Source organism: Chiloscyllium plagiosum, chromosome 24 (genome assembly GCF_004010195.1).
Source record: "Chiloscyllium plagiosum isolate BGI_BamShark_2017 chromosome 24, ASM401019v2, whole genome shotgun sequence".
Taxonomy (NCBI): domain Eukaryota; kingdom Metazoa; phylum Chordata; class Chondrichthyes; order Orectolobiformes; family Hemiscylliidae; genus Chiloscyllium; species Chiloscyllium plagiosum.
In genome coordinates, this window is record NC_057733.1 from 46,474,174 (window position 1) to 46,495,942 (window position 21,769).

The 21,769-nt window shown below is 40.9% G+C and overlaps 1 protein-coding gene across 1 annotated transcript in view; it reads right to left on the reverse strand.

Moving 5' to 3' along the window:
- The window catches only part of notum1a (notum, palmitoleoyl-protein carboxylesterase a), a 41,420-nt gene that overhangs the window by 4,575 nt on the left and 15,076 nt on the right, over positions 1 to 21,769 (reverse strand). Inside the window, exons 6-10 of the mRNA XM_043714985.1 lie at positions 20,880 to 20,982; positions 6,000 to 6,191; positions 4,417 to 4,517; positions 2,412 to 2,559; positions 763 to 810 (exon numbers count right to left, since the gene is read on the reverse strand). Coding sequence (XP_043570920.1) covers positions 763 to 810; positions 2,412 to 2,559; positions 4,417 to 4,517; positions 6,000 to 6,191; positions 20,880 to 20,982 — 592 coding nt within the window. The remainder of the gene's footprint in view (positions 1 to 762; positions 811 to 2,411; positions 2,560 to 4,416; positions 4,518 to 5,999; positions 6,192 to 20,879; positions 20,983 to 21,769) is intronic.

Here is a 21,769-nt window from a genome sequence, read left to right on the forward strand (position 1 = left end):
GGAGTGTGAGGGAGAGTGTGAGAGCTGGAGTGTGAGTGAGGAGTGTGAGTGAGGAGTGTGAGGGAGGAGTGTGAGGGAGAGTGTGAGAGCTGGAGTGTGACGGAGGAGTGTGAGGGAGGAGTGTGAGGGAGGAGTGTTGGAGTGGAGTGCGGATGTCACACAATAGTTTTAAGTACCTGGAATATTTCATAGGAAAATCTTCCCTCGTATTTTTACCTATCCCTTGCCTCTCATGAAATACCCATGTTGTTGCACCATTCACAAAATCCCTAGTTAGTGATCAGAACTTGTAGCTCGATCCCTTCCCCAGACTCGCTGCACAAAGAACATTCACTAGTTTTATTTCATAGAATCCTAAAATTAGATGTTATGGAAGATGCCATTCAGGCCATCAAATCCTCATCAACAGAAAGCTACTCAAAATCTACGTTAATCCCAATTTTCCAGCGTTTAATCCATCGCCATGATTGTTATGACATTCCAAATGCTTATTAGTTTATTGGACTAAGAACTTTGGACAAATAGAATGTGAATATAAGTTACTGAATGTTTCACAAAGAAGTTAGAAATTGACTCAGTTTTATATAGATCCCAGACACACTGAGACACCTCAAACTGTTTCACACATCACTCTTAGCTTTTAAAGTGCCGTTACTGTTGTTAACTGAAGGAATATAAAACCAGTGAAAGAATTTCAGTTAAAAAAGAAAAGCCACATACGATCAATGAACACTTCTCTTTTGAATGATTTTAAAATCTTACCTTTTTGTGATCACTTCATGAGACAAGCATGCAGGTGCAAAAACAGCCCTAAAACCAAAAATAAAACAGTATTTCATGAACAATTTATAGTGTCCAAACTTGTGCTTTTAACTGTCAACAAAATACACAAATTTATTTTCATCAAGTCCCAATTTCTGCTTTTCTTTAATTGTTCTTATTTTGTCTTTCTCCAGGAGTTGTGATGATGTGGAATGCCCTGCCTGAAAGAAAGGTTGGAGATTGAATTGTAGATTTAAAAAGCATAGAGATTAGAGAAGAGAAAAATACTGTCAGATTATGGGAAATGGACAGGGGCGAGGTGCAAATGTTGCACAGGCAATGTAGGCTGAATGATTCTAGGAATATCACAGCTTTTGGATGATTTATTGTTGCTGATCATTTAAATAATTAAAATGACAACATCGCAATATATATGCTGGATTTATGTTTGTATTTATTGATGTACATTAACCTTATTGACTGTCATCAAGTCATAGAGCTAGACAGCAGGGAGACTCGTCCATGCCGACCAGATATCCTAAATTAATCTAGCCCTATTTGCCAGCATTTGACCCATATCCGTCAAAACCCTTCCTATTTATACACCCATCCAGATTGTCATATATTGAAATTGAAATGACTCACTCCTTTGAAGAAAGGAATAGAGTAATTGGATGCAGATTGCAGATCTTTTGGATTGGTGTAGACTTTAGATCAGAATACAATTGAGAAAGGCAGTCCAGGACACTGTCTTGAAATAATTACAGCTGTAAAAGTCATTCACAGCCAGAACAAAACCATTTGGCCCATTGAGTCAATGCTATCTATCTGTAGAGCAAATCAAGTAATCCCTCATTCCATCTTGGTAGCCTGCAAATTGATTTCCTCCAAGTGGCCATCCAATCTCCTTTTGAAATCATTGATAACCTGTTCTTCCACCACCCTAGCCCTAACAACTCCCCCCCACCCAAACACCCCCAGCCCCCTCACAAACCATTCCTGCCACCACCAAATCTCCCACTAGGAAAATTTCTAGGTCATTGCCACTTCCTCACACCTCCATTAGATTTCCCCTCAATCTCCTTTGCCCCAATGAGAAAAACCCAGTTTGTCCAAACTAATCTTTTAATTAAAATCACTCATCCACAAAACCATTCTGGTAAATCTCTTCTGCAACCTCTAAAGCACCTTACATTCTTCCTAAACTATACTGCACAGGACTGGAAACAGCCCTTCAATTGTGGTTTAACCAGCACAACCTTGTTGTTTCTACTGATCAGCTCCAGTTATGAGGCCTGAGATGCCCTATACCTCCTCGAGCACTCTCTCAATTTGGTTTCCTGCCTTCAAACATTTATATACATGAACCCCAAGGTCTGTCTGCCTTGCATACTCTTAATGAAACTCTGTCTTTCCGAGTTTCCAGACACGTCCTCCAGATGTATCCAAGTCCTCATGTGGAGACTGTTCTATTTAGGGTGTAAGGTGAGGAACTCACTGGTTAGTCAGGTAGCTCCTCCAGACACATATCCTTTGTGTGGGAGGGAGGCAAAAACTTCAGCTCCCCCTCCCACTACTGAAACCTGGGACAGATGTTAAACAGAGCCAAAATGGGGTTTTAACAAGGTCATAGAGCTGACAAAACTTACGGTACGTCCTTAAGAGTATTTTTCAACTCTCTTCCCAGGTTCTGAATGTAGTTCCACTGTCCCTCTTGAACTGGTTGCCCTGTGAGATGTACATTATCCACGGTAAGCTGTGCTTCATCAAAGAGCCACTGGACCACAAACAACGGGCCTTTGGAAGGAACAGAACAAAGTCAGATTTTCTGTGACTTTTCTCCATAAAACGTCCTCTGAGAAACACCTTCGGTCCCAGTGAAGGTCTGTGCATTAGGATTTGCTGTAATAAAGTCTGGATGTCCCAGTCAAGTGAAAGAATCTTAGACCTATTACTCATTGAAACTCTGGTTACAAAGTTTTCTGATTTTGTATAACATGGAAGGAGAATATTCAGCCAATCAAACCTGTGTTGGAGCTCTGAAGGTAATAACCAATTAGTTCATCAGCCATCCCTACATTCTTATTGTATTACCCTTCAAAACTTTTCCCTTCATCACAGTGGCACAGTGGTTAGCCCTGCTGCCTCACAGCGCCAGAGACCTGGGTTCAATTCCCACCTCAGGCGGCTGACTGTGTGGAGTTTACACATTCTCCCTGTATCTGCGTGGGTTTCCTCCGGGTGCTCCGGTTTTCTCCCACAGTCCAAAGATGTGCGGGTCAGGTGAATTGGCCATGCTAAATTGCCCGTAGTGTTAGGTAAGGGGTAGATGTAGGGGTATGGGTGGGTTTCGCTTCGGCGGGTCGGTGTGGACTTGTTGGGCCGAAGGGCCTGTTTCCACACTGTAATCTAATTTAATCTAATCTTAACTAACTTCTTTCTCAAGACTACTTCTTAATTTGCTTCAAGCAGTGTTCTGCACCAGATCTAGACATTTTGCATAAAACAAATTCACTCCATCTTTACAACTGACCCCTTTGTCAATTATCATTAATCTGGGTTCACTGCAAATCTACCTTTGAGAAATCTGAGGGCAATTTGAGACCCCTGTTACCAGAGATTTTTTTTTCTTTACTTGTCCATGGGATGTAGGTGTCAGTGTCTGGGTCAGCATTTATTTCTCATTCCTAATTTCCCTGGTAAAGGTGATGGTGAACTGCTTTCTTGAACTGCTGCTGTCTTGGAGAGCATAGGGACGCTGACAAAGGGAGAGATTTTGACCCAGCAACAGTGAAGGAATAGTGATGTATTTCCAAGTCAGGATGGTGAGGAACTTGGAGGGGAACCTGCAAGTGCAGTGTTCCTATGTCTCTGGTGCCTTGTCCTTTTAGGTCATAGAGGTTGTGGATTTTGAAGGTGAGTTGCTGCAGTACATCTTGTCAATTGCTGGTGCTGTGTGTTGGTGGAGAAGGGAGTGAATGCTGAAGCTGGTGAATTGATATTAATCAAGCAGGCTGCTGTGTCCGGGATGGTGATAATTTTCATGAGGATTGTTCAAGCTGCACCCATCACACTCCTGAGTTGGGCCTTTTAGATAGTGGACAGACTTTGGGGAGACAGGAAGTGAATTACTCACTGCTGAATTCCTGGCCTCTCACCTGTTCTTGAAGGCAAAGTATTTTTATGATTAGTCCACTTCAGTTTCTGGTCAATGGTAACCCCCAGAATGCTGATAAATGGGAGATTCAAGAACAGTAATACCATTGAATATCAAAAAGCAAATCTCTCTTCTTGGAGATGGTCATAACCTGGCACTTTTGTGGTGTGAATGTTACTTGCCATTTGTCAGCCCAAGCCTGGATCGTGTCCAGGTCTTGTTGCATTTGAACATGGACTGCTTCAGTATCTGAGGCATCACAAACAGTGCTGAACATTGTGCAATCATCAGCAAACATCCCTATTTCTGACCTTATGATGGAGGGAAGGTCATTGATGAAGCAATTGAAGATGGGTTAGGCCTGACACTACACTGAGGAACTCCTGCAGAAACACCCTGAAGCTGAGATGACTGACTAGGGTAACTCCGGATAATTTGAGCATGCCTTATTGATCAGACAGACTTTGATATTGTTACATTTTTTATTTAAATCTTACTTCTTAATGTTGGATATATCTTGTATCCAAAGAAGCAGTTCCACTCTTCTCCTCCTCTGAACTGCTGCTTGCAAAGTTCAGGTACAACTCCATTCCAGTACCTGAAAACATGGAAGATGTTTTAATCATTTCACACCATCACTCAAGAACAAGAATTTGGGTCCAATACACAAGGAAGGGGGTGGATTTCCTCCGACTAAATTGAGGCATTTGTGTGGTCTAAGAGGACCTGCAACTCACGAGCAATGAAGCAGCTCAGGGAAACAAATGAACCCAATCATGTTGGTTCCCAAATGTTGTTAGTAGAATACTTGAGCAGGAATGGGCCATTCACCCCCTCGAGCATGTGCTGTCCTTCAAGAGAGATCATAACTAACCCTAACCCTAACTCCATTCTTCCAACTGTGGCTGCACACCCTAATCCTCTAAAGTCCCCTTCTACTCTTCATTTGGTGCAGTTACAATTACTTTGGATTCTTTTCAGTTTCGATGAAAAGTAGATGACGTGAAATAAATCAGCAGAAAGTGGCTCTGAGTAATTAGTCCAATTAGTCCATTTGCTGTTAATGTCTATAATTTAAAAATGAGTGGCTAAGATACTTTGGATAAGAACACAAGGAATGGTCCATCTGCTATTCAATAAGACCATGGCTGATCCAACTGTGGACTTAATTTCATTTCCTCATAATCCTCAACATTCTAGAACAAACATTTATAAAATTCAACCTGGAATACATTCAACACTCTATCCCCCTCTGTTCTCTGAGGGAAGAGAATTCCACAACTCGCTGAGGGATAAAGAATCTTCCTTGCCTCAGTCTTAAATTTTTAACTTGTGTCCTCTAGTTGTAGACTCTCTCAGAAGAGGAAATGTCCTCTCAGCATCTACCCGTCACTTCCTTCAGAATCTTACGTGTCCCAATATGTCTGACTTCTCAGTCATCTCAGCTCCCCTCAACCTGCTCAACCCCTCCTCATTAAATAATTCTCCAATCCCAGAAATAAGTGAACTGTCTCTGAACTGCTTTGAGTGCAGAATATCCTTTATTCAAAAACTAGCTATAGAAGAATAATTTTCATGGTGATGGAAACTGTTGAGTACATGCAAGTACTTCTCATACAAGAACATGGTGAACTTTGATGGAAGTTAACTTCTGCACTCAGAGTGCTTTTTCGAGATGCCACCCCATGATCTGTCATTGCAGGATACCTCCTGTAATAGTTAGTTAAATTAATATTCCTAAAAATAAAGAAATTTCTGAAGTATATATCCGAAGGCCTTTTGCTCATTAAGAGTCATGTAGAGATATAAATATTAACCCTCGTTGTCAGGTATACCAGTGATAATTTCATCTTTGTAGATGAGTACTCGAACCATATTATAAGTGAGAGCCCAGATTCCACCCATTGACAGAAGTTTATCCAGCCAGATGATACTCAGGTAGCTTTAGTCATTATGTTACCCCATGTCGTGGAATTACTGATGCCAACCAAGTGCAATGACCAAGAAGTATATCAGAACTAACCTATTCAGCTGGACACTCTGAGAGATGGAAACTCACAAGAGAAGCAGAAGTCTTTACCTTATTCCTTTCTTGATCGCTTCTGTGGGGGCACATGATATTGTGTCGATGCAGTCAGTCCTCTGGTACTGTTTGTTGTCCAGGAACCAGCCTGAATCAGCCAGACCGCGAACTTGCACTCCATGGACTCCCAACTCTTCAAGCTGTTCGGCCACTCTGTCTACATTCAGGAGCACCCCTGTCCCGCCAGCACTAGTCAGACAGACAAACGCTCCCATTAACAACTTTACAACAAAAGATAAGATTTCTTTTTTGAAAAACATGCATTTGTGTTGGGACTTGCATAACCTCAAGCATCTTGAAGCCCAGTAGATTACTTCTGAGGTGTAAGCACTGTTGCAATGTAGGCACACACAGCAAGATCCCGTGCACAGTAATATGATAATAGCCAGATATTCTGATTGTTGCATACTGGTTGAAGGGTAAATATTGACCAGGACAAGTCTGCTCTACTTTGAAAACATAGCATGATATCTCTTAGATCCCAAAACAGTCGACAGGACCTAAATTTAACTTTTTATCCAAAACACTTAAAAATAGTAATAATTCTTCCAAATCCAACTTTCAAGGGTTTTTGTGCTCAGGCAGGGAATACTGCTTCCCCAACACAGAATGTCCTATATAATACAACGTCAGCACCGTGATTTCAAATAAACCCATTGGAACTAATACCTGGTGTTGTGCAACTTCTGACTTTGTCCACCCCAGTCCAACACTGGCACTTCCACAACATGGCCATAAAACACACACATTCTCCACCGTAACTGGCACTGTATGTTCCATTATAAAATACAAATCCATTCTTATACAATCACTTCCAACACCATGTGTGTGTTTACATTTAACCAGGAGATCAGCAGATGTACTGCTGGTTTGAGTCATGTTGTGTTTCCTGACAGTGCTTCAGACAGCCTTACTCCTCTGAGCTGATGTTGCTTGACCTGGAAAAGCTCTGATAACTAAGGACAGAGCTCAGTTGCCTATTCTGCACACCCTTAGAACGAAACATGCAACTCAGTGCCAGTGAATCTGAGCTGCTGCGGAATGTAATGGCTGCAAAAAAGTAAAACACAAAACTATTACAACTCAATTTCTTTAAAGAGGGATTATTACCCCACTAAAGATATGCACTACGCCTTCCTTTAGTGACATAAGATTGATTGGCAAAGTAAGGAGACCATGTGAGCTGTGAAGACACTACATTCACTGGACCTTTCTATATTTTACCCTCCTCAAATTGTACACCAGATCCTTTAAATGGGTTCTATTTGGGGCTGGAATGTTAATAGTCGGGATAGAATGATAGGAGAGAGATGCTGAGCAGCTTCAAGCTTTATTTATTTGGTTTGTGTTTTTTTTCCACATCTGGAGAGTCACGGGACCCAGAAGGAGATAATTAGGACCACATGGGCCATAAAACAAAACGGCAACAAAGATACAGAATATGTGAAGCACCAACATGAAAAATGTAACGTAAACTGATTAGCAATGAGTGAGTCTGAGTAACCCTAAATTCAATCTGCATGGTGCCACGTTCACAGATTGGTGAAGTGGACGGACATATGGCTGATGAAATTGTATGAAGAGGAGTGCGAAGCAATATGGTTTGGTCTGAACGGAAGAATGAGGAGACGCAATATAAAACAAAGGGTCTAACTCTAAAGGAGTGAAGGGACTGCAGCTGTATGTGCATAAATCACCGAGGTGGCAGGGCAGGTTGAGAAGATGTAAAAAGGCAGCACCAGGGATCCTCAGCTTTTTAATTAGCGTCATAAAGCATAAAGCTAAGCAGAGTGATGCATTCTTATAAAGCTTCAACTGGAATATTGTGTCCAGCATGGTTTAGGAAGAATATGAAGGCATGGAAGAGAATGCAGAAACAATTTGAGAGTGGTTCCAAAGATGATGTACTGTAGTTGACACAAATAGAAGTGGAATTCTTCACTTCAGAGAAGAGAAGATCAAGATATTTGGTGAAAGTGTTCTTATGGTGTAGTGATAGTGTCCCTACCTCTGACAGAGTTTCACATCCCACCTCCCCAAAGGTGTGTAACCACACATCTAAACAGGATCGATTTGAAAATATCTAACAGATGACCTTGCAGTGCAGGGGTAATGTCCCTATCTCTTGGTCAGCATATTAACACACTTTAGACACAAGATATAGATTCATAGAGTCATAGAGACGTACAGTATGGAAGCAGACCCTTCGGTCAGCAGGTTCAGGTTTCACTCACCTCTCAGGACGTAAGAGCTGCATCATTACATATTTAAACAAGTTAGTTTATTTCTTAAAAAACACATTCAGACAGTTCTGCGATTATTTAGACTGCAGTGAGTTATTTAAATATTGATTGTGCAATAGAGGACCAGCAATTAGGAGTCACCAGCATAGCTAAATTCCAGAATTCATAAAGCCTAACTGACTTTGCATTTCAGACTATCCCTATGTATTCAGTTAATTCAGTATGGACACCTCAGCAAGATCAAAGATCTGCCTTAAAGGGTGTGCTTCATTTAATTCTTCAAAAATCACCCAGTCTTATTGCAGACTCTAGACTCTTGCCTTGAGACAATTAGTGGATTCTGCTAATATCATAGTAATAGCTGAAATTGAAGGGTGGAGCAAGACTATAAACAAGCACCATCTTCATAGAGGAGGGATTGATTACAATTTTTTAACTTGCTACAAACAGCATTTGAGACGATGGTGCAAAATGTGGCTGAATGTATGGTGACATTGAGAGTGTGATGATTCTCTGGAGCAGAAAGATGGAGATGGTTTATCATTCCCTCAGGATTTGTCCACTTTAAGGTGAGGGACGATAATGCACCTCGAAAGTGGAGTGCTGGAAAAGCACTGCAGGTAATAATGAACCAGTTAACAGCCTGAAACAGCCCCATTTGATATGAAAGCCAGAATTTACTATTATAACAAGTTAGTTTACTTATTGAGCTTCTGAGTCTATGTGAGGGAGTTTTATTGAAGATGTGTATGATTAGGAAGGGTTTGGAGGGATATGGGCCGGGTGCTGGCAGGTGGGACTAGATTGGGTTGGGATATCTGGTCGGCATGGGCGGGTTGGATGGAAGGGTCTGTTTCCATGCTATACGTCTCTATGACTCTATATCTTGTGTCTAAAATGTGTTAATATGTATAAGATAACGCATATTATATATTAAATAAAAGTTTAGTTTCTGTAAGGAAATAAGGAAAAAGAATTACAAATATGGAGACAAAGAAAATATAAAAATGTAAAGACTATCTTGTATTTATATATCACTTTTCACAAACTCAGCCAGTACCAAGTTACTATTTGGTCAATATGTGGAGGAGCCGGTGTTGGACTGGGGAGGACAAAATTAAAAATCACATAACACCAGGTTAGAGACCAACAGGTTTATTTGGAAGCACTAGCTTTCGGATCACTGCTCCTTCATCAGGTAGCTGTGGAGCAGGATCATATGACATAGAATGTAACTGGAAAGAAGGTCTGGGATTTACATGTTAATGAACCAAAACCTGCAACCCATTCTAAAAGATGAAAGACTTAACAGCAATCTAGGTTTGTTCAATATTTTGTTTCATGACATTGAGATCTTTTGCTATAAAGTCTGTGTCTTATGGTCCTGCTCCACAGCTACCTGATGAAGGAACACTGCCATGAAAGTTAGTACTTCCAAATAAACCTATTGGATTATCACTTGGTGTTGTGTGATTTTTAACTATAGTCGATATAATGCTTAATTCCTGATGAAGGGCTTATGTCCGAAATGTCGACTCTCGTGCCTGACCGGCTGTGCTTTTCTAGCACCACACTCTTTGACTCAATATAACACCCTACGTTACAACAGTAACTGCACTTCATAAAGCAACTACACTTCATTTGCTATTAAAAGAGCTTTGCAATATTCTCAGGTCATGATAGGTCCTGTATGATTGAAAATGCTTCTTTATTTGAAAGAAGTCAATGATTATTTATGTTGATATTCATTCATAGTTATCAAACTCTATCAACATGGAAAATCTATGATAAAATCACTTTCTCACAACTCAGAAACGTAACCAATTATCCAGGTCCTACGCTTGAAAAAATTGAACCTCTTAATATGCAAAGCATTCATCATGTTACTGAAACAGATGTGCAGAACTGTATCTTGGAACCAACAACCCATTTCTACTAAGCACGTAAAATGAGTGAACAACAGCCTGAAGTCTCCCTCAGCAACACAAGCAGAACACAAGGAAGTAAAATGGGAAAGGCTGATGTTTAAGCTTCTGTTCCAGCTCACATCGGAATGACCCTACATAATGATCCATCTTCATCTCCTTCTCATTTGTTTTCCCCTACTATCCATTGTTTACATCATTCCATTATATTCCAAAATGCTCCAACTCAGCTCTGATTCCCTTCATTAAATGGTATCGTGCTGTAGGACCTCACTCTTGATTGAATTATGTCGTCTTAATTCTTAGCAGGAAAATAATGGCAGTGCAGCAAACGAGAGGAGGAATAAGAACCAGCTGAGTTACGGCTCAGTAATTAAAGGACGTGCTTGTGTTTTGTAATGAAATGAATGATGACGGCTGTGCTTTAGTCGCCTTTAAGAAATATCAAAACAACTCTCCTGACTCCTGTTCAATGTGTGTCTACCAGCTGTTATGGGCAGCATTAGGTTGGAATATCCAAGTGCAATTCTGTCAGTTGATTGAATTATGTCACATGTCACATACATTCATGGAAGTGACATCACAAACTCCAAGAAACTACGAGTCTTATAAATTTCATGCTTAATTATCAAACACAAACCTTGGATTGTTATTCAATTCACGACAATGAAGAACTGAGCTTTCTTCCTCGTCAGAAGTTATTGTTGACCTTCACCAATATCCATGAATATTAAAGCTTGAATCGATGAAATCAAGACAGTCTACTTGTTCGTTGTCCTCACTTCCACTCATTGGAATTCTAGAATCCCTACAGTGTGGAAGCGGGCCATTCAGCCCATCGAGTCCGCACCGACCCTCCGAAGAGCATCCCACCCCACCCCTCACCATACCCCACATCCCATCACTTGAATCTCAGATTGGAGGATGTGCGGACATTAATTCTTGGAGCTTTTTTAAATGAAGGTATTCCAAATCAGCTAGGGAGAATCGGACTTGGGAGTTTTGCATTAATGAACAAAAGCAGTCTCTGACATTTCAGATGTCTTTGGATCTAATTGCATAATAGTAATAATAGTGATTACAACACAGCCACATAAAACAATGTTTTCCCATGGAAAGGGTTACCCCACCATTAATAGCAATTCCACAATAAAAATAAATATAATCAAAGACTGGGTGGCACAGTGGGTAACAGAGCATCCCCTTTAATCTGTGGGACCTTGCTTTGAATCCAGCCCGTAATGTTGGAACAACATGCCCTCTTTCTAATAATTGTAAAAGGTCTCAAAAGAGATTCAGAGGGTGTGCTGACATAACCTTTCTGCCTTGATGTCGTTTCAAATATTATCACCAGCTCCCTGGTGTTTTTCAGATGGGGCAAACCGCAAAAGCACAGCTCATTGTGTTTCCTAATGATTAAATACAGCTCCCAATGCTGAACTGAACCATGCTAACAAGATTCTAGTTTCAATCCCTGCTTTGTGCTTGAATACAACCAGTGCAGCCTCCTCGAGGTACTAAAATCAGCTTCAAGTGTATGCATGGCCAATGAGGAAAGGATATCTCTAATACCCCCACAGAATAGCTTGCCTGTGCTCCCCACTCAAATTCTCAGATGAGGAGCCACTAACTAGGGCCAAGTACTGAAGGGCATTAGCTGCCTCCAGAATGACTTGGAATGAGCCATTGCCCGGAGAGATGAGAAAAAGAAAACACAGAGAGTCGGGGAGGGGAGGAGAGAATTGAGGAAGCGAGGAAGTGGAAAGGACGATGGACAGAGGAGAGAGGGCAGATGTGGGCAAAAAATAACAGTCACAAAAATCCCTCAAAACTTCAAAAACATAGGGCATGAAAGCTTTCCTACAATTAATGCAGAACATTCTGGAAATACTCAGTGGGTCAGGCAGCATCTGTGAAACTGTGGAAACAGGAAGGAAGGCGCAATGCCTCAGGTTAAAAATCTGTAATCAGGATCTGCTGAGCATTTTGCTTTTTATGACCGTCCATAAAATTGTTCAAAACAATATTTATTGTCTCTAGCAACATCTATGACTCCAAGCAGCCAGAAATGCCAACCAGCAGCTGGAAGAACTACAAAGTTTTGCCCATAGATAAAGTGGTTCCATGTTCCAGGGTACAGAATCCATCTGCTTTTGCTTTGGTGTTACTGCCAAAATTCCACAAAGAGCAAATAGAGATAAAAGGAGATCAATTATTTTGCACTCAAACTTTGGCACTGGCATCACCGAGTAAATTTCAAGCTGCTGGGTAAACTGGAATCCCTTTGACATCAGTCTGGACCCCCTCTGTCTCAATATTCACTGAATACATTCCCAAAACCTTCTGAGACACCTCATAAAGCTATCCATGTAAGAATTACCCAAACACTCAACACAAATTCACCCTGCCCCCCCCGTGCACAAAGATAGATTATCTAGTCTTTATCATCTTGCCATTTATGGAAGCTTGCTGTGAAAAAATGGGCTGTCATTTTTCCTATGGTAACACAATGACCACCCTTCTATACAAACTAATTAGCCGTAAAACCTCTTGATGTGTCCATCAGTCATGAAATGTGCTGCGTAAGTACAGATCTTTCTTTCTTTAGTGCTACTAATTTACTTGACATAGCCTCCACTGTCATAATAATTGTGTGAAAAGTTACTTAAGCACTTTACCTGAGCAAAAGGTTTAACTTACTTCTGACCTGTCTTCACGTGTAGCTTCCCATTTCTGCCAATTCCTTTTGATTAGATTTAGATTAGATTAGATTACAGTGTGGAAACAGGCCCTTCGGCCCAACAAGTCCACACCGACCCGCCGAAGCGAAACCCACCCATACCCCTACATTTACCCCTTACCTAACACTACGGGCAATTTAGTATGGCCAATTCACCTGACCTGCACATCTTTGGACTGTGGGAGGAAACCGGAGCACCCGGAGGAAACCCACGCAGACACGGGGAGAACGTGCAAACTCCACACAGTCAGTCGCCTGAGTCGGGAATTGAACCCGGGTCTCTGGCGCTGCGAGGCAGCAGTGCTAACCACTGTGCCATGACCGTCCATTTGTTGGAAATGGAATTATAAAAATGGGCGACTGTTTTTCAATTATAAAATCAAGCTTGCCTTAAGCTGACTGGATTCTTTATTGAATTTCTCTCATTGAAATATCTAACAACTATCAATGTTGACAATGCTTATTGTGTCGTCATAGAAACTATGCACCCATGTTGCCACTTTTACTACACTTTCATTCATGGAGCAAATCTTTCAAGTTTGCCTACAGATAAACCTCTGTACACCACATCCAAAGGGATTTTCCCCCGCTGACTTTTATCCATCATGATCAACTACACAAAGATTCAAAACTTGATCCGTGCTAACTCACAACAATAGGATATTCCCATTCCAGACTCCTCTCAATCATCATCTGAATGATGGGAGATATCATTGATGGTGCAAACATCTGCCACTTACCCAGCAATAACACCTTCAGTTGCTGGATTCTGCCAGGACCTCTCAACTCCTGACCATTGCAACCTTCCTCCAAAAATGGCCCAGAGGGTCAAGTTCCTGGGAGGGATGATCACCAACAATCTATCCTGGTCCACCCACATCAACATAACGGTCAAGAAATCACAACAACGCCTCTATTTCCTCAAGAGGCTAAGGAAATTCGGCATGTACACAATGATTCTTACCAATTTTTGTAGATACATCATAGAAAACATCCTATCTGGATGCATCATAACATGGTACAGCAACTACTGTTCCCACAACCACAAGAAACTACACAGACTTCTGAAGGGAGCCCAGACCATCACACCATCCCACCCCAGTTATACTCTCTTCCACTCTCCTCCATTAGGCACAAGACATGAAAGTTTGAATACATGTAAAAGCAGATTCAAGAACAGCTTCTTCCCCATTTTGAACAGACCTCTCACATGTTAATTCTGATCTATCTCTGCACCTTCTCTGTGTCTGTAACACTGTATTCTGCTGTTTGTATGGGTATGATCTACCTATTAGAGCATGCAAAACAACACTTTTCACTGTATCTTGGTACATGTGCCAACAACAAATCAAATCAAATGAGCTAAATTCCAGAGGCGTGGAGCAAATAACTGCCCTTGACATCAAGGCAACATTTGACCAAGGAACTACAGTAACAATTGCATCAATGGGAATCAGGGTAAAGGGGCACCATCATTTTCAGTCATATTGGGCACAAAGGAAGATGGTTCTGGTTGTTGGAACCTAACCGTTTTATTGCCATCACTGGGGGAGTTCCTCAGGACAGTATTCATTTTCAGTGGCTTCATTAATAACATTCCTTTTCAAGTATCAGAAATGGGGATTTTTCTGATGGTTGCACAGTATTGGTTCCATTCACAAATTCCTCACACAATGAAGGGATCTGCACCCACATGCATTGTCATTCTATTACATGATCTTGACCAAATCTCACTCCATCAAAATCCTGACGTTCATAAATGACCAGAAGATTAACTGAACTAGCCATATTGACACTATGGCTAAGGAAGTGGTCAGAGATTGAGTACTTTGTAGCCAGTGAATCTGCTGCTGATCCCAAAAGTCTGTCTGCCACCTACAAGGCACAAGTCAGATGGAATACTCTACACTTGCCCAGATCAGTGTAGCTCCAAAACCTATCAAAATAGCTTGACAGCTTCCAAATCAAGGCAGCCTTATTGTTCAGCACCCCTTCTATAATCTTAACTGTCCACATTCTCCACCAACGGTGTAATGTGGATGCAGTATGGACCATCTTCAAGATGCCCTGTTGTAACTCACCAAGGTTTCTTAAACAGCACTGCCCAAAACCTTGAATTCGACCAGGTAGAAGGACAAGACAACAGGTAAATGGGAGCATCACCACTTCCAGATTTCCCTCAAAGTCACACATCATCTTGCTTTAGAAACATATCATTGTCCTTTCGCTGTCACTGGGTCAAAACTCTGGAAATCCCTCGCTGCCAACACTGAGAGCACCTACACCACTCAGTCTGCAGCAGCTCAGGAAGGCAATACACCTTTCTCAACGGCAATTAGGGATGAGCAATAAGAGCTAGATTTACCAGCATTACCCACATCCCATGGACGAGAAATAAAAGGTATTAAATTCCAGTCAGGTTGCCACCTTTATTCATGTTTCAACAAGTCATGCTCCCTCTACTCTGCTTTCTCATTTAAAATTTTACTATTTTAATCATGTTTTCTATTCTTACTTCCAAAATCTTTTGGTTGACATTTTCCTACCAGTAAACTAATGCTAAAGAATGGAGAAAACGAGGACTGCAGATGCTAGAGATCAGAGTCGAGAGTGTGGTGCTGGAAAAGCAAAGCAGGTCAGGCAGTATCTGAGGAGCAGGAGAATTGATGTTTGGGTGGGGGATACCTGATGAAGAGCTTATGCCAAAAACGTCAATTCTCCTGCTCCTTGGATGCTGCCTGACTTGCTGTGCTCTTCCAGCACCACACTCTTGACTAATGCTGAAGAATGGTCATATTGGACTTGAAATGTTAAATCAGTTTCAGTCCCTGCAGATGCTGCCAGACCTGTTCCCCAGGCTCTTTCTGTTTCTTTTTAAGATCTGTCATGCGCAGTATTTCTCTCCTGTGTTGCTGCCCCCTATCTGTCTGCGGTCTTGAGGCAGCAATTTGGAGCTCTGACCAGGTTAGAACAGCTACACAGCCACACTATCAGGTCACCCAATGTCAGAGCAACTCACCAACCACCCATCCACCTAATTTCCCTGAACCCCAGTCTCTAAGTTCTCACTGTTTCAATAAGCATGACGATTGGCGAAGTCTTGAAATGGAGTCACAGAGGGAAAATATTTAGAAAGCACTGCCTTAAATGCAAGATACTATAGTTCACTAATAAAAGCCTAATGGGACAAGGCTCTTCCAGTCAAAAGAAACTTCCTTTTACCCCCATTCTTGTTTTCCACCTTCTGGATTTAACGGTTTAAGAACTGTAACTCGGGTGCAGTAAATAAACAACATGAGAGAAGGAGAAACAAAACTCCCAGATGACCAGCCCACATTCCCATCTCTCTGTCCCTGTGGACACATTCCCTTTGTTTCTTTGTGCTACAAAAATAGACTTGAAAGATTGGAATATTTTTCATTGGAGTATAGGAGGTTGAGGGGGTGACCTTCTCGAGGTTTATAAAATCATGAGGGCCATATAAGATGAATAGCAAGGGTCGTTTCCCAAGGTTCAAAACCAATAGTTATATTTTTGAGGTGAGAGAAGCAAGATTTAAAAACGACATGAGGGGCATCTCCTTTACACAGAGAGTGATTTGTGTGTGGAATAAACTGCCAGAGGAAGTGGTGGATGCAGGTACAGTTATAACATTTAAAATACATTTTAAATGAATAGGAGAGGTTTGGAGGGATATGAGCCAAGTGCAGAACCAAGATGGGACTAGTTTAGTTTGGGAACATGGTCGGCATGGACTAGTTGGACCGAAGGGTCTGTTTCCATGCTGTATGACTCTAACTCATCAGAAATTTTTAGTCAGACTCTTCAGTCATTTCCTTCCTAACTTTCTTCTGGATCTGCAGGTGAAATCCATCACATCTGTATGATTTGTCTGTCTTAAATTTAGAATAACTGTTTCATGTCATTTCTCTTTAAACTATAATCTCCACCAACTTTCCAACCCCACCTCATCTAGATGTGTAATCCCAGTACTAGCTTCTCTGTGAAAGCAAAGATGAATTATTCACCATTTCTGCCATTCCCTCACACACCACTACAAACTGGTCTCTTCATCTCTTAGCGGCCTGCTTTTCCTACTAATCATCGATACACATCCTTTTTGCCTTACTGGAATATAGTTAATTTGTACTCTTTCTGTCTCCTGTTTAAATATTTCCTGTTAAATACAGTTATGTTTGCCAATTTTTCATTCCCTTTAATCAAGGCCATGTCCCTTTTAATCTTGGTATAATTTGTTTTTTTTTCCCTAGTCAAATACATATGCCTGTCACTTTTCTTGCTCTTTATTTTTCTTGTATTGAACTTAATTATATTGTGGTCACCACTTCCCAAATGCACCCCTAACTTGATGTGGCCTACTTGCTCCATTTCATTACACATGAACAGATCAAATAGTGTTCTTTGCTGGACTAGTAACATAGAAAACAGTCTTGAATACACTGTAAAAAGTCTTTCCTCCTTTAAAGTGAAACATTTTCCAAGTCTACTTTTTGAAGAATTGATATCGCATGTAATTAGAAATCCATTCCTTATACATGCTTCTTCCTGCTCTCTTCCTTATCCACTTGGAGGTTTTTACTTAGGTATATTTAGTCACCGATCCTCACTTGGCTGCAGTCACATTTTAGTTATTGGTTTGCGTCATGTCTATTTTGATCAACGTTGGTTTCTCATTTTTCGATTTGGCAGTGCAGTGAGTTACAATATCAGATGCAAGAGCAAAGTGTTCACTTCTTGGAACAGCTGATACCATGTTGCCAAAGTATTCTGACCAATTAAAAGTTACAAAGTATGCCCCCAAGTCACAATTTGCAGTATCAAAGAATGACAGTAATAGAAGCGCAACTATATTTCTGTGTTAGATTAACTGTTCTGTACTCAAGATTAAAGTTAGATGGTACAGAGTATTTGAACATCAACAGTGAGAGTCACATAGCATTGAGAATGTAGACTTGAATAAAACTATTCTGTTTAACTACTAACCTCAGTCACATCAGTATGATGAAGGAAGAGAAAAACCATTAAAGCTCTAGGATCTACAAGGATATTACAGCGGTCACAAGTACGTTTCCATTGTATCTAGTTTCCATGGAATTATTTTCTATTTGATTTGGTAAATGTGCATCAAACCATAAAAGTGTCTTTAGTCACACTGTATGAACACATTGAGGTTTTAATATGCTGCCCTTTCCTGTGGCACAAAGATCATTAACTCTGCCAAAGGAAGCAAAGAGAATTATATTTTGCTCATTGAATACAGGAACAAGTTTCAGGGCACCGTTAGTGAGTCTTTTCTACATGTTTCAATTATTATACAGAAGCTGCACTGTCCGTACTGATAATGTTAACGCTAAGGCCATGTGCTACCCCTACTTTCTTGCTCTTTCCAGGGCGATTTCAGCAAACTGATTTGATCAGTTCTCACAAAACATTCCTTCAAAAGGTTGTTGATACCACAACACAATTGTCCTTCAGGCTTAAAAGTTATAACCTTTTGCCTATTTTGCAAATGTGATGGTGAAATTTACAGACATTTTGGTTTTGTATATCGAATGAGTGCCTGAATTTATTTTTCCAAAGTCAGATGTTACACAACGCCAGGTTTATTTGAAATCACAAAATTTCAGAGAACTGCCCATTCATCACCTGACAAAGGGGCTGCGCTCCAAAAGCTTGTGGTTTCAAATAAACTTGTTGGGCTATAACTTGGTGTTGTGTGACTTCTGACCAACACCGGCACCTCCACATTATTTTTCCAAGTAAGAGATGAACACTTCAACCTATTCTTTACAATAGCAAATATCCTGTAGCAAGGTTTTTAAAACATGCACGATTTTAATAAGGTCAAAATGTATTATGTCATGTCATATGTTCTTTTTTAAACAACAATGTTCAGCACTTAGAAAGGCAACAAAGACACCAGCTAAGATTCTCAAAACTTCCTGATTCCAATATTTTATGTTCATGGGAGCTGCCTTTGTTCCTTTATACATCTGTTTGAAGTGTGACTTGGATCTTTTTGATATAGAAGCATTTTAATGAATACAGTATATAGGAACAGGCCCAGAACTTTCTGTCCCTTGGACGTGTACCTCGATTCAATGAGATCATGGCTGATCTGTGACCTAACTCCACATAATTGCCTTTGACCCAGATGCTTTAATATCTTTGCTCAATAAAAAAAATCTCTCTCAGCTTTAAAACTAACAACTGACGTAGCATCAACTGCTATTTGTGGAAGAGTTCCAAACCTCTCCCACCGTTTGGGTGTAGAAGTGCTTCCTAGCATCCCTCCTGATCGTCTGGCCCCAATTTTTAGACTAAGACCCCTAGTTCTAGAATCCCCAACCACTAGAAATAGTTTATCTTTACCTACCCTGTCTTGTTCTGTTAATATCTTGAAGACTTTGATCAGATCACCCCTTAATCTTCTACATTCTAGAGAAACCAAGGATGATGGATAGAGTAAAGATATAGATTGACATTGATCTAATTGAATAGTGAAACAGACAAGAGGGGTTGAGTGGTGAACTGCTGTGTTTATTTCGCCTGAGAAATATGCACCATATCAGAATACTGAGCAGTTAATGTGTGCCTCCGTTGTTGCCTGACTGTGATTATAGGATCATTTAATTTCATCACAGCTTTTCTACGTCTCTTCATGCAATGGAAAGAAATTTTAAGCCAGCAACTTGCAGCAAAGTTTTCAGCCTCCTGTCTGTATTTTGTTTTGCTTACGCTGCCTCTGCTGAACAATTACTCAATTTGTTACATGTTTGTGCTGCAAGGGAGAAGGGACAGAATTGTCAGGAATATATGGTGGGACATCCAGGGCAGCTAAAATGATTTCTGAGAAACGTAGAGCCCGCTTCTACACAGCAAATTGCGTACTCGCCCGGGCAAAGATGATTTAAGAAATCCTACACACTGAAACTACAAGGTTGCTAAAAGTGTAAGAATAAGGAAAGAATATTTACCAGGTTATCTATTCTATTCCACAATCCCCCTGTGACAATTCAATAGCACTGTTTTATCCCAGCTTGGGGGTTTGAATTGTGTCACATTGGAACATAAGTGGCCTGATAGCATCATAAGTACTGATCTAACTAACAGTGCAAATGAGAAAGTGAGCTCATCTAATACTTAAGCTGGCTGTGGCAATGAGTAACCGAGTAATCATTAGCAGGATGAATTTTAATTTAATCCAACATACTAAATTAGCAACTTTAGACAAGAAAGAAAAAAAAGACAGTTTGCAAAATCTTATCTCAAGCTAGAATGTAAGAAACCGTTCAGCTCTCTCACTTCTGTTTTCTATTTGGATGATTATTGGAAGTGTGACTATACAAACAGGAGCAGAGCCATTAACCCTCTGACCAGGTTCTGCTCTTCTTCAAGTGAGCTCACAGTAGATCTGTGTCTTAACACCATCCATGTACCTGCTTGGCTTCATATCCCTTTTTACCGTATACAGATATTTAGGTTAGCTGGGTGGTTATTGGATAAAAAACTCATCAACATTTCCTGTCTGAACTTCAGCATGAAGTAGAGCAATTTAGCTGCGAGAACAAAGCAGTGGAATTATGCTTAGACAGAAGCCAATAGTTCAAAACTTACAGAAGGGACAAACATGGAAGAAGGTTGATAGAAAGAAATGGTAAAAGAAAATATTGTTAACTCGTTGATTTACAATGATTAGTCAATCCACAACCTCATTTCATCTTATCAAGTTGCTACAATGGAATGGAATTTAATCTCTAATGACCTTGGGTGGTGTGTGAGTTCCAAAGTAGGTCTGAATCCAACCAACATCATTCCCATTGCAGGGACTGAATACAATTTTCTGCATGTAATTCACTTTTAACTCAAGGAACATTTAATCATATCACAGCACATTTCTAAGAGAAGGGGTCTCAGTATTGGGACCCTGAAAACCCAAGCACCATACCTGGTTCCAGCTAGAAGGAGAATCTTTGCATTTTCCAGACCTTTAGTCAACAGCTCTTTGATAACTTCTTGTATTATCAGGGCTCCCATGAAAGCATAGGCACCTACAACAAACAATAAGCAATGATTGGTGAGTGCATACAACAATGGAATAGTTTCTATACATACAGACAAAGGAGGACACCACTTTGACTGGAACACCCAGTGGGGGTGGCACAGTGGCTCAGTGGTTAGCATGGCTGACTCACAGCACCAGGGTCCCAGGTTTGATTCCAGCCTCAGGTGACTGTCTGTGTGGAGTTTGCACATTCTTCCTGTGTCTGCGTGGGTTTCCTCCGGGTGTTACAGCAGAGTCTCACCTTTTAATTTGTCTCCTCTCTCTCTCCTGAAGGTACTGACTAATGCAGGGTACTAAAGGCCAAATTTTCCAAGTTGACCTTTCCATAGTGACTGATAGTAGCTATTTGTCATTGAGTGGCATCAAATCCAAATCAAATTATGACAACCTGTGTCAAAATCCTGGAATACCCTCCCTAACATAACAGCACACAGCCTGCAGCAGTTCAAGAAGGCAGTTCACCACCACCTTCCAGGAGAAAGTGAGGACTGCAGATGCTGGAGATCGGAGCTGAAAATGTGTTGCTGGAAAAGCGCAGCAGGTCAGGCAGCATCCAAGAAGCAGCAGAATCGACATTTCAGGCATGAGCCCTTCTTCAGGAATGAGGAAAGTGTGCCAAGCAGGCTAAGATAAAAGGTAGGGAGGAGGGACTTGGGGGAGGGGCGTTGTAAATGTAATAGGTGGAAGGAGGTTAAGGTGAGGGTGATAGGCCGGAGTGGGGGTGGGGGTGGGGGGGTGGGGGTGGAGAGGTCAGGAAGAAGATTGCAGGTTAG